Genomic DNA, 14,203 nt, shown 5'->3' with positions numbered 1-14,203 from the left:
AAAATAGTAAATGAAACACTCTAGCTGTTTTCAAATGGTATATAAATGACTAAATTTAAACTAAAGAATCTGACCAAACCTGAAATAGCTGATGCAGTTTCCCGAACTTTTTCTGTAACATAAACCTTCATATTCCACCTCTAGATGATTGAGTTTATTGTATTTTTTATGGATCACAGCTATATGAAGGACCAAGATAATACAACATAATTTAACTGGTTTTTCATCCAGTCATTTCCCCCCATGTCCAAATTCAGTTCTGCTCTGCTGGCAATTGTTGTGCTAATAATCATGTTAGTTTCTAAGCATCACCACATGCATTACAAAGCAGTACTTAATTAGCAATTCGATTTGAATTAATCAAGGTTTTTTGTTAACTCAGAAAAAGACATAAAGGTTCGATTAATGTTAATTTCCTTTTCCTTTGTGTTTCGAAATAGGTTTTGTGCCATTCAGTGCATAAAAGATTTTCTTTCTTGAAACAACTGTGTGTATATGCAGCAATTGTTTTGGCGTTGGTTAAAGCAGTGAGTATGCTTAGGTTTAAAACCCTTAGTATGCAACAAGCTATTAATATTTCAGAAATATAGTTCCAGTAATTATGTTCGGCTAGAATGTTAAAATATTTTTATTAAAATTAGCACTAAAATTTGTTAAATTTTTATATAAAAATGTGGATGATTGTGACAGTGCACTGCTGCATACATATCCCTTTGGAAATGGGTGAGGACTCCGGAATGTCAAGAAGGCTTGCATTCCACAAATTATTTTCTTATTCTGCCACCTTTCACTCCATTGTGACACCATTCTGTTGTTCTGTTTATGTAGCAGGTACTAGAATTTATGTCTAGATTTAAAAAATATTGGTGTGACAGAAAGGAACTTTTTAAAATGTGTTTTAAGTTTGGAGGATAAAGTGACAAAGCAAAAACTCTATTGAAGGTATAAATTTTTTAAGAGTTCCTGAATGTTTGTTAGTGCATCAAAGCTTTTTAATAGAATCGCAGAAGGTAAGGGAGGAAGAGTTGTCAAAGATTATCTTGTCCATTTCTAAACTTTAGAGTTACCTGTCACTACTGGCAGATATTTGACCAGTCAGTCTTAAAAATGTCATGTTATAGAAACAGTTTGGGAACAGCAATCATATGTCTGATTGAGTCTTGGTGGGTTTTTTTTTTTTCCTCCATATGAAGATAACATCTACAGTTAATCTGATACTTGCAGAAAATTTTGGTCTTTGCTTGAAAGGGTTTATAGTTTTTGTATGTCTGGTTTCCAGGCGATATTAGATGGACATATGCCTGTGCACGTATGGGATTTATATGACACTTGAAATTTTCAGACCTAATCTTAAAGGTCATGTAAGGGCTGTGATAGCACTGAGTCCAGAATATCCCCAAAAGCTGTTTGCTGAGTGCATTCAAACCTGTTACATAGTGTATGAACACATATTTCTCTCTGCAGGATTCCACATAAATGCAATAGTTAAACACATAATTACTGAAAATTTCCTCCCCACAGTGGAAATATGTAAAAGTTAAGGTTTTTCTCTTATGTTGTATACCCCCCAAGTTTTTTTTTCTTTTTTTTTTTATTTAATTTGAGCTGAATAATAAAAAATGTGGAGACGGAGAAGGAAAGAAATGAGAATAATCAGAGGTCTACAGAGCATGAGTTAAAAAGTAAGATTGACATGATTTTAGGTGTGGTGTTCAAATACTCCATTACTCCTACTGAGAATATTCTTGATAGGAAATATAAAGAATACACAAATATTCAGAATTATTATCTTTAAAAATCCCAGTAGGATGTCTACCTTTTCATAACAGCATGGTGTTGTAGCATCATATTCTGTTTCTGATCCAGCAAAATTTGCAGAGCTTCTGTCACCAGTCTTCTCTGGTCTGTGCATTTGTATGGTTGTTTCTCCTTGCTCCCGGAACTTTGCATTTCCCCTATTTAAACTTTACCAGTTCTTTTAGTTTCTCCAGTTTCCCAAAACTTTCTTTGACGCCCACTGTCACTTTCACTGACACAACTCAGTGTATGATGTATGTGCTGCAATATGATGTACGATGTGAATGTATCGCAGTCCGGGCACTTTTAATAGTCCCTCTATCTATCCATTATGCAGATTATCATTGTAATTCAGTGACAACATTGAGTGTTTTGGACCAAGGTCAAAAAGGAGCCTGATACATTGTGCTCACTACCCATTTTCAGTTTAGGCAATGCTCAAAGCAGTTACCAAGTTGAGTACAATTTTTATAGTCAGTTATTCAGCCAACTGATCATGATTTTGTCTAGGTCACACTTCCCAAGCTTTCTTCTGAGATGTCATGAAAAACATTGTCAAAAGCCCAGCAAAAATCCACATATGCAACATCTACTTCTTGTTCCTAATGCACAGGAACTGTCACCCTCTTACTGAAAAAGATATATTGGTTTAGCCTTTTTTTTCCCCTGCCAATTTCATGTTAGTTATTACTTATTTTATTGGTAGTTTACCAATGGAAATAGGTAGTTTGTAGTTTGTTTTTTTTAAATAGAATTTCAATTGACTAGCATAATACTTGTAATTGTCAATGTCTCTAATAAAGAAGATTAATTAAACACTGTAAATGCCACTAGAGAGCTCTATATTTCATGAAGACAGAAAAGTTAATTCTTCTTAACAGCAGTATGGCAAAACAAAGCTAAATAAAAGATCAGTATCTTAATTTTATTTCAACCTACTTTTTTTTTTTCTAAAGATTTTAGATTCCTGTTGGAAGTCAAAGCCAACAATTCAGGTTTCACTTTTCCAAAACCAAAGTTTATCTCAATTTTACAGTATTGATAGTTACCAGTGAAGAGATAGACAGTGGAAGTATACAGTGAATGAAGACAGAAGTTTTCTTCATGGCTGGGCCACAAATTTCCAGAGATGCTTTTGCTCAGTAATAAAGGTAGATGAATGTAGAAAAGTAGAAAAAAACATTAATTGATTAATTATATGAACATATTCTCCCTTAGCTTTCCTTTTCAACTGTGATTTTTATACAAGAAGACAGAAATTGTTTCAACAGTCAGTTTGATGAGCGGGGAAACAGAGGCACTAGCTTATAGGGAAAATGTGAAAATAAAGTGCATCAACTGATGGAGTCTCCAGAGAAATTTGTAAACTACTAGATTCTAGAATCAAGTGTACGTATGAGCACACTTAAAACGAATAAATATCAACCTAATTAATTCTTCAATGTTTGGGATATTTTGAACAATCCAGTTTAATAGCTTTCTTCGAAAGATAAGCATCTGTCTTTCTCCTTTTCTGAAAGAAGTCTCTCTGAGACTTCAAGGTATATGAAAAGGATTGTTTCAATGTGTTGGAGAACACTTTTCTCCATGATCTTCTCACAAAATTATATTATTTATATCCTTATATCCTTATGTTGGTCATTTTGGTCGCTCCCCTGTGGTGAGCAAAAGTGATGTTGAACTTGCATATTATCCTCTTCTACTTTTGTTCTTCTAAATCAGCCAGTGTCTTATTCAAAAGAGAAAAAGCAGTACATAATACCACTTTTACTAGGTGAAGTAAAATATATCACAGCAAATTTATTTATTATTCTTAGGTAAGAAATGAAATACTATCGTTTTCTATATTCAAGCCTTATGTAAAGGGACCAGATTTTTTTTTTATAGACAGGTTATATCATTACAGTTTATCTAACTACTTTAATGCTTTATGATATGTTCCATTGATCTTTGAACAGTTTGTATGGTAGGTCTGTCAATTATTTTTAGCTTGAGGTCTGTGGAATTCTATTCAGACATTTCAAACAGGTTTCCTTTCTTGATGGACATTGAGATCTGGAACCTGTTGGTATCAGCTGTCTTTTTGATATTTTTTCCCCCCCTCAGCTCTGCCTGATTTACAAGTTGTTGTTAACAATTAGTCTTTTGAGTACAAGGTTCTGTACAGTACAAGGAGATTTAAGTTTGAAATGTCCATGCAGTTTGACCCTTCTCTCTCTTTGCTTTGATTCCTATGACGTGGAGCAGGTGAACTGACTCTCTTCATTAACTGTGCACTGACTGTTCAGGGCACAAGAAGTGTGTTCATGTGTGCCAGGACTGGAACTCTCTTAAAGTCTTTCCTTTTCCCTCCTCTATCCAGCTGCGGCAGCGGAGGGGGAGCCAGCGATTCTTGTGGGTGCCTGTGTCAAGCCACGACGACATAATATCAAATTTGCTTCATATTTTACTCCTATCTTGACTTTTACACAGGATTTACATTGTCCAGAACTGAACTGCTGATTGTTCTCTAAGATGAAAGAGAGCAAATGTACCAGTGCTTGTCCCTGGGAACCTAATACTTTTGTCCAGTCTGCTATTTTTCTTTTGTTCAGTATTCACTTCTGCTCTGTGATTTGTTTACTTTTCTCTCTTTTGGTGCTTGTTGTGAAAAGACTGCCATCAAGAACAAAGCCTTATATGTAAAGGATAGAAATTATATGTTACATTTAAGGGTTTGAAAGTCTTGCTCTAAATTTAGAATCAGTAACTGAACCAGGTACTGTGCAGTCCTGGGCTGACAGCTAAGTTTAGTTTTACGTGTGTATGCACCACTGACACTTCAATTTTTTGATTTTCTAGTGAGTGTTAGAAAAGCACAATATCTAACATTGCCTTTTTTTCCTTTCTTGTCAGAAAAATGATGAGAAGTTGAGTCTGCATAACAGCAGCAGTTGAGCAGCAAGTTGCAAGAATGAATTTTCAAAAAATACTGACCTGCCAGTTGACAGTTGTCAGTCTGCACATGGAAAAGATGAGGAAAGAACATATGAAGCAATCCTGGTAGAGCATGACAGGACTGTGGAGAAAGGTAGACATTAACAAAAGAAGCATCAGGTGTTATGATGCTGGTTAGAGGTGGGTTAAAAGCTTCTTTGTTTTCATTTTTATGTGCAGGTATTTTCTCTGAATTAGAAAATGAGACAGACATAGTGGACAACTCAAGCAGCTCCAGTTCAAGTAATTTGAAAGAGTCTGCTATAGGTAAGATTCTTCATGAATGAAGTGTGCACTACTTTCTAACAGTAAAACAGTTGTTTAGTCCAATATATGAGGGTATTTCATTATTTGTCACAAGTTCACAATCTGTTGTTACCTAAGTAAGGAAAATAACAGTGCCTCTGTGACAGTCGTGTCCAGTTTAACACATTTGGTATCACCAGGGCTTTGTGTAGCTTGTCCTCATATTTTGCAGTTGCTGCCATGAAAACTGGAATATTATTTGGCTTCTTGAGAAAGAAGGTGGTTTTAAATTTAAACATAAGATGACTAATATTGATAAGAAACAGATGGAAGAGTGTGAAAAAGAAAGTTGAAAGAGGCAAGCTTTAGCTGTCTGGAAAAATTGACTGAATGGAACTGAAGGAATGTGTAGATTTTAATTAGGAAAGAATTATGTGGCAAAACACAGCATTTATTCTGCTTATAGTTATTTATGGTAATAAAATCGGAATGCACCAGCTGTGTTTGGTGTTATATTAAGGAAAAGTTTTTTGGGATTGTATTTCCAATTTGAAAATTAAAACTCGACTCAAAAAACCTTAACTCTAACCACTATGATTTACCTGCTAGACTGTGAGCTACAACGACCTACCTATTGCATACAATGGGATCCTGATTAGAAGGAATCAAAGTGCATTTTATACTAGACCAAAAAAAAGCAAACGGATAGATGTTAGAGCTGAGCAAAATTTAAGATATCCATTAATAAAGTATGGGGTTGATTTAGATGTACTTTTAAATGGTAAAGGGAATGTAGTTGTCTGAAGATTAGAAAACATTATTGCTGCAAATATTCCAGGCTTCAAAAAATCTAGAATAACATTACTTCGTTTGCTTGTCATCCTATTTGATAGCTGGATTTTATTTCATATTTTGGCCCAGGTACTGAAGAAATATGACCTCATTTTACTGAAATGTCTCATCATTAGTGCAGGGCAAATAATCGATTTGGTAACTCTACTTAAAATCCATTAAAATGATTTGTTAATTGCAGCTGAATAGCCTGCCATTCTGATGGCTGGAGATTCTGTGGATAGCCAGCCCTGAGATTATTGTCAATGTTTTCTTAAAAAATAGTAATTCAAAGAAGCACTTTTTCGTAGTCACTTTCTCATGCTAAGAGAATAACAGGAGAAGGGTGCAGATACAGGGAAGCCTTGAATAACTGTGAGAAGGGGTTGCATAGAATGAAGAAGAAGCTTCCAGGGACAAAGTTCCATTTTGTGCTCATACTGAAGAATAACACATTGTGTGTGTCACAGGAATGTAATTGTTTGTGGGCTACTTCAGCATTGTGCCCAGAAATTGGAAGCATTTGTGTAGTTTGTAACTTGCCACACCCAAAGCATTAGTGGTAATGATTTACTTGTAGTTAATTTTTCTTTGTTAAGATTTAGACATTAACAAAAGACCAGCTTTTCCTAATATTTGAATATTGCTGTGCCACACTGCCATAGTTTTAATAAAATATTTTATGTGGAAAGATCCAGTTAGTTCCTATCAGACCCAGTAACTTTAATCAGCATTTCTAGAACTGATTATCCATGTTTCTCCTGGCATAAAGCCTAATTATTATATGGATACTTCAGGATAGCTTTTTCAGAAAAATAACTCTGCAGTCTTACATTCTTAGATCAGCTGTAGTTTCTATTTCATGTTGAAGTGTTACAGATCAGTTGTTGTTAATGCTGGCCAATGTTTCTATTTTTCAGGGGTAAAGAAAAGATAGCTTTAAAAAAATTTGTAAATTCAAGATATGCTCCATTCATTAGTGAAAGGTTTTTTATAATCATGCTGTCATCACATCATTCTCAGAGAAAATGTGATCATTCTGTTTTAAAACTAGGGTGGTATTTTGCAGAAAGATGTCATATGCTGAGCTGTTCAGTAGCACAGAAGCTGGTATGGATTTGTCAGTGTAATAAGGTTAAGCTTTTTTTATAGTCCAATATTGTCATAGTATTTTTAATGTCGTTGCATAGTCAGTGTTTTTCAATTATGCTGTAAGAAAAGGATTATTCTTCTTAGTATAGAATGTAGAAACAATTTATTTCTACAAGACCAGCTCCTTTAACAACTCTGAAGATTGCCAAGTGCAGTATGTGTATATTCTGGAATAGTTGCTCCTAGTTTAATCAGGATAGTTGCTCTTGGTTTAATAGTTGCTCCTTTTTAATCCTGCAGGAACAAGATTCTGCACATTTCAGAAGCATAGAGGCAGCACTGACAGATGCATTTTTCTTTTCCTGAAGTCATTATAATATCAAATCATAAAGATTGACAGAGGGTACGGACATACTGAGTAAAAAATCTGTGAAGAATGATGGGATCGTAACAGTTTATTAGTTGCACTTAGTTTTTTTCTTAGTTTAAAATTACAAAGTTCCCAACTTTACCTTAGCTTAATCATATTAAAGGAGTTTTACTTGCATTTTCTTTACAGTATAACCGTACCTTCACTTCTGTTAGTAAAACCAAATAGCAGGTAAATACATGATATGTCTTAATGCATAGTAGTCCAGTAAACCTGGTGTGTCAGTTGGGTGAGAGTTGAAAAATTTACTTGTTGTCTGGGAATGCTGTTTTGGACATTATTTTTTATTTCCCTTAATCATGTTCAATTACATCACAATCAGAACAGTGTCCTAAATCTGTTGAAAGACAATTTTGTGTAAAACGTGCTATTAGAAAACCCTGGTCTGAGGGCCTTATGTACTTGTAACCTTCCTCCCAACATAGAGGTAGCATGGAATAGTTTCTTTTCAGAATTGCTCAGCCTTTTCAAGAGATTAAGATATCTCAATACACAGTCCTGTTGTGCTGCTGTATCTTTAAAAGTTTTTCTCTTACCTCATAATTTCATAGTGATATAACTCTAAAAGGGTCTCCTATATTTTTTTTTTTTGAGAAATGCAACTGGTTTACACCGTCCCAGGACTTAAGTCTTGTGCTGTAGTGCTCCTATCCAGTTGAATAATTGGGGATTTCTAGAACTAGGATACTGTCAACATAGGAACTCTGTATGTTGCATGTATCTAGTGATTTGACTCATCATTTAGGTCATGAGTTTAGGTCACCACTTGGGTCCAAACTTAACTACTTTTGAGGACAACAAGCACATTATGAAATAAACCGCTGTTCAGTAATGTCATTTGCTTTCTGGAGCCTGTAACTTGGACCACATTGCAGACAGCTACCTTATATCTTGAAAATTTTGTGGTCACACAGATGAGCCTTTTTTCTTTCTTTTTTTTTTAATGCAAACCAGTTATACTTTATGGATTTGGTGACTTGAAAAGGCATTTCTTCTTTAGATAAGATGACTAGATAGTTTGGTAAATTTTTTGGAATAAGATTGTCTGACATTGCTATATATGGTTTTCTGGTTTCATATCGTGAGGAGGAAGTTTAGGGAATTTCTTGAAAATTATGATTGCATCAAGAAACCTATTAGTTGCACAATGTGCTGTCTGTGAAGAACTATGGAGACCTTAGTGTTTTGTAGACTTGCTTTTCCGGATTTGTCTAAGATTCAGATTTCTCTTGAGACCTCAGGCTAGTGGGATTTTGTTGAGGACATCGACCAAGACCTGGTTTCCCTGTACGATGCCTGAGTTAAGTTTGAAGTATGTTTACATTGACTTCTGTTGCTGCACATGGAATCACTGCTGGCAAGGAAAGAAACTTAGTTGTTTGCTCTGCAAAACAGCTTAATTAGCCTGGTTGGGACTGTCCATTCCAGTGTACAGTTTGAAGGGCAGCTTACTATGAGTACTTTGAATAAATAAGGGTAATTTCACCTTTCTCCTGGAAAGATTGTTGAGCTGGCATTCAAAAAACCACTCCTTTTCTTCCATTTCATTCAAGGAGAGGTACTTAAGTTCTCTGCTAATACAAAATCTTGATTCAATTTTCCTTCCAGTCTGATCAAACTTGGAAAGGTTTACAGAGGTTTTGCTTTTTAGATACCACTGCAGTAAATGTTAAAACCAAAGAAAAAGTTGCTGTCTTCTCAGGTTTTTCTGATCTCATATCATGTTACCAGCTCTGTCCTTGCAATTTCCTGTTCAGGTGCCAGCAAGAGCAGAACACTAAACTTCATATTAAAATGTATTTGTATGATTTTTACTGATGTTGACGCATATTAAGAAGTTAAAGTCTTAGAAGTTGCTCTAATTACATCAGCTGCTAAAGACCAAATTAGCAGTCAGAGAAATTATTTATGCCTCATTTAATACTTTTTTTTAATGTCCTCAAGGAATCTACATAGAAGTATTCAGAACAGGGAGTCTGATGAGAATGAAAAGCTTTGGCTTTTGTGTGTCTTTCACATTCTAACAAGACTGGACACAAAACAGGAAAGAGATGAAGGGCTTGTATTTCATTTTCCTTGAGATCATCTTGAACTGAAAAATGCCCTCTTGCAAGGCATTAAAACAAAACATATTGTCTTCCTCTCCTTATCCATGTCAAAGTAGCCATAGTAAAGGAATATATGGTCCAGATAACCCTGAGCTGAACATCTGGATACACTATGTGCTCCATGACTTATGTGAGTTAACTTGCCTACACATCTGTGCTCTTTCTGGCTTTGTATGATTAGCATAACTCATACACAGAAGGCTAGGGATTATGAATAAAGTCATTAGTGTTCCTTGAGTGTGTGGGTACACATGTGAGTGTGTTTGTTACAACGATTTTTTGCATGTTTGAATCTCCTTGTGTTCAGTTATTAAGTAAATTATTTTCCTGTATTTTCATAGTGAGTAACATAATGAGATTCCTTTCTCAGATCTAGCTGCTCAGTGGGTCTCTAGCATATTAATAAGCAATAAAAATAGGCCTGAAGGGTGTTTGCTATTGTTATGTGATGTTCTGCATCATGATTTCTTTGGGGTTTTGTTTTTAGCATTGAAAAGTATTTTCCTAACTTTAGCATATGAATCAGAAAATATTGCATCTCTGCTGTGTACAGTGAGTGGTGAGACAGACTCTTTGGTGTGAAATATCATGCACTTGTAAACACACTCATAAGATGGCAGATTAGCAAGTCAAATGTGGTGAGTCATCAGACTGATCAAGCAGATTTGGATATGAGCACTTTACTGATAAGAGACCATTTATTTGAAACAGCCAAAGGGTGTAGTATTTCAAACCAAATTTTATATATGAATACTTGAAAAGGGGAGTTGTTTTTTATAAAATTATAGCAAACAGCTATGCTCACACTTAGGTTTCTAGCCAAGTGGCATTTGTTACAGATTTTCTTGCATATATTCACATAATATATTTTGGTAATGATTGTCTGAGGTTGTAACTCAAAATTCTTACCTCAATCAGCATGACTCACATTCACTCAGAGCTTCTACGTTTGTATTTGTGTTATTATGTCTTTGTCCTAAGAAGGTAAAATATCTGTTCCTTGAATAGGCACAGTAATATTTTTCATTTCCTTCACTTTCTAGGCACTGGGCACTCTCTTTTTCTATTTTTCTGTCTCATTAACAAAGTTAATTGAATAACTTTTGCTTCTATGAGGGCCTAGTTTATTTGCTATTATGTAATTCAACTGCTCTTATCAAATAGTCTTTTTTGCTAACCACCACAGAATTTTGGTATCTCTTTTGCTATGCAAAGAGTCAGCAATGGTTAAAATGCTGTTTCTTTTTCTTTTATTCTCTGTCTCTGTGACTCCTTTCTAGGGAGATGGATTTGCCTAAAGATGTATCATTTCTTTTGGTTTTAAAGTGAATTCAGTTTGACAGATGAAAGCCTCCTTCAGATTTTTTTTTTTTTTAATTCAGAGGATCTCAAAAAAGTAGGAAAAATATTTTGGAGTCCAACACAAAAGTATGTTTGAACACAAAAAGATGTAAGACACTCAGAAATATGTTTGCTCTACAGTTGTTTAAGAACTAATATAACTGCTGTAACAATACCAACAATGGGAAAACTAGTTTTACTTTGACATATAACCTTTTTTTTTTCTTATCTGCAGTTTGAGCAATTAGATGCCTCTGTTCTTGCTTAGTGATAATGTTTGTGATGTTACTAGTGTGGAAAAAATCTCACGTAGACAAAAATGCGGGCCTTTTATTAGAATACATTATTTCTATGGGAAAATTGTAATATCCTAATCTTGCTACTCAGACTTTCAGTTAGCAGAATTATCTTTTCATTAAACATACATTCTATCAAAATGAGATACAAGGATTGTCTCAAATTACCATCCAAATTACCATCAAATGAATGGTTTTACAGGAATGATTTAAGATTAATGATTAAGACTAATATTTGCTTCAAGGCAATGTTTTCCAAGTGGATAAATAATAGAGGTCATCAAATATTAGCTTTGCAGTATGCAATAAATCATTTCAGTGTTTACATTCAGTTTTGTTTCTGGTTAGAGGTTGGAAGCAATACCTGGTGATACCGCTGTCTTCAAGGTCTTGACTTCAGTAGGATTATTTAAGAAGAAAGATATTGCATGTGTTATTGCATATAGATAGCCAGCTAATGGAATGGTGGCAGTAAATCTCTGGTGGACCTCTAAGAAAGTGGGCAAATATTCTATCTCCTTATCCATTAACTATCTCCATCTATTGGCTAGAGACAATGTTGTGGCTATGGTGGTATCAGTAACTGTAACAATTTAACACAAAACCAGGTACCTATTTTGTGGACATTTAATCAGCATGTGTTCTTACTTTCTGTAAAAATCTTTGGAAATAAATTATTAAAATGCTCTGTTAGGCTGAGATTTTTGTTATGGTGCAAGCCAATCTTTGATATATCAAACAGCAACCTGATAATCAAGTGGGGGTTTGGAGTTTGTTTAATGCTGTTCTTTAGAAGTTATTTTGACATCATGCCTGGGAAGAGAAGATATTAACAGGCATATTGTGGGTTTCTTTTAAACAGAAAATAATATTTATGTGTTTGTTTCAGGTATAATTAAACAAAGTTTTAGTGCTTCTGAAAGACAACCTCAGATAAGGTAGGTGTGATTTATGGTTTTAATATAATTGATCCTTTTTACTCTAAATTCCAGTTGTTTGTTTCACAGTGGAACAGTTCCTCAAGTGCCTTCATGAAACATGTTCTTGATTACCTTTATGGCTCCATTTTATATCAGCCTAGGACACTAAGTCTGCTTGAGGATACTGTTAGAGGGTGTTTGCACACAAAAGTGGTACATGATAAGTAGTTTTAACAATGGCCCTTGCTACTGAAGCATAAGATGACAGCAGTTGATCAGCCAAATTCTGTTTTTATATTTTTAATCAGATCTTTTTCCATCGAAAAATGTGCTTGTGTATTTGATAGTGTCAACTATGTTGCGTTAAGTGCTGTAGTGTAGAGTAGTATCTTGTCCCTTTAAACTGCTCTAAACTTTCTATATAAACATAGACACCCACTTCTTGCATTTTGGAGGCCTCATTTCCTTCAAAAAGGAAACAAAGAGAAGCAGAATGTGTCATACCCTCCCTCTTCTAAGGATCTTCCTTTTACTTCAGTAAGGCATCAAACACATTCTTGACCATTATCTTTTCTGATCAATTTGGCACCACCCTTATTCAGAAATCCTGTTAATTATTTCTTTACTTCTATTTTTCTTTCATATCTGGAAAAAACTCTCACAATCACTCTTGGCTGTATTTGCCTCCCATACAATTTTTTAATGTTTCCTTTAACTTAACTAGGTAGCATTGATCCCTTCCCTGTGTTTCTCCACAGATCCTGTTTGATTCAAATGCAGTATTTTATTTTTACTTTCAGAATGGCTTTCTTGGCATAACACCACCCAGTCTCCCACTTATCACTTCCTAGCCTTACATTTTTCCTATAGCAGTCAGTAATGGCAGCCTCCCCATGCCTGAACATTGAAGAAAGCACATTTTCTTTCCCTACTGCACAAATCTCTGCCCCGCACGCTATCATTAGCAAAATTATTTCCTTGTCTTAATTTGTTACTACTCCTGGAAAATGAAGTTTTCCCTACTGCCACAAAAGTAGATGCAAATTCTTGCTCCACTTGGGCTATTGAGGCTACCATCCATCAGGACACCATGTTTGTTCTTTCAGTTCCCTGGTGTTTGTACCCATTTGTTATTGCTTATCTCAGCTGGTGAAATCTCCAGCCTGGGAAAGTATTTGTCTAGAGTTTAGAGAAGGATCTAGCATTGAAACATGTAGACCTGTATTTCTGACGTTGACATATTGCTATCCTGGTGATGTAATATCAATTTTTTCCCCACTTTACTAGTATTGACCAACAAAAGAAACTTTTATTTAGTAGAAGGCATTCTATTTTGGATATGCTGAGTAAACCAGCCTTTATGTGACTTAAAAATGCACAGTTGTAAACTAGTGAATTTGGACAGATTTCCTTTAGAGGAAACATGAGAAGGAGTCAGAGAATAATGATATTTTCTCTACAGTCGTTAATGCCAAACACAGTTAAAACTTTTTTCTTTTCTTTTAGTAATGGTAGAGATTATGTTGATAGTTTTGGATCAAGATGACAATCAGGTAATTTTGTGCTTGCAAGAAATTAAAACTAACTTAACTTGAAAATCATTAGGTTTAATTTTTTGAACATTGTTGCATTATTTTCCTGTTGCATATAGAGTGTTTCCTCTTTTTTTTTTTCTTCCTCTTTAATATTTGTTGATCTGCTTTTGAGAGCACCTTCACTCACCCGCAGGTTCCACACTAAGAAAATTGAGTGTTCATGATGAGTTGGCAGTTTCATAGTCTACCAGTTGTAGCTCTTTGCAATACAAAATATCATAATTTTATTTGTAATGGTATTAAAAATATTAGAAAAAGGGATAATTGCATTTCACATACAAATATGTTATCTGAAGTATCATTAAGGTGCTTCTTAAAAGTATGAATTTCAACAGTGAATCAGGAAGATCTCATGTTAATTGTCATTATCCCAGCTATGCTTCTGCAGTATACAATGGAAATTTCTCCTGTAAAATTAGTATTTCCTACAACCCTTGCAAATGATCATGTATTTATGCATCATAATTGATGAAACAATTTTTCCATTTGAAATACATTTACTGAGAAGTTTCACTTGCCGTAATTTGCTGAGCTGTAATTTCAGAATGCATTATTGTCTGAATTAAATAAT

At 34.7% G+C, this 14,203-nt stretch overlaps 1 protein-coding gene across 1 annotated transcript in view; it reads left to right on the top strand.

The window, feature by feature from the left end:
• NEK10 (NIMA related kinase 10) overlaps positions 1-14,203 on the top strand; it is a 76,312-nt gene that overhangs the window by 52,551 nt on the left and 9,558 nt on the right. Inside the window, 4 exon segments of the mRNA XM_062502783.1 lie at positions 4,693-4,867; positions 4,954-5,040; positions 12,007-12,055; positions 13,553-13,590. Coding sequence (XP_062358767.1) covers positions 4,693-4,867; positions 4,954-5,040; positions 12,007-12,055; positions 13,553-13,590 — 349 coding nt within the window.

The sequence above is a fragment of the Cinclus cinclus genome, chromosome 1 (genome assembly GCF_963662255.1).
Source record: "Cinclus cinclus chromosome 1, bCinCin1.1, whole genome shotgun sequence".
Taxonomy (NCBI): domain Eukaryota; kingdom Metazoa; phylum Chordata; class Aves; order Passeriformes; family Cinclidae; genus Cinclus; species Cinclus cinclus.
Note: the sequence above shows the minus strand (reverse complement) of the source record. Positions and strands in the feature narration are given on the sequence as shown.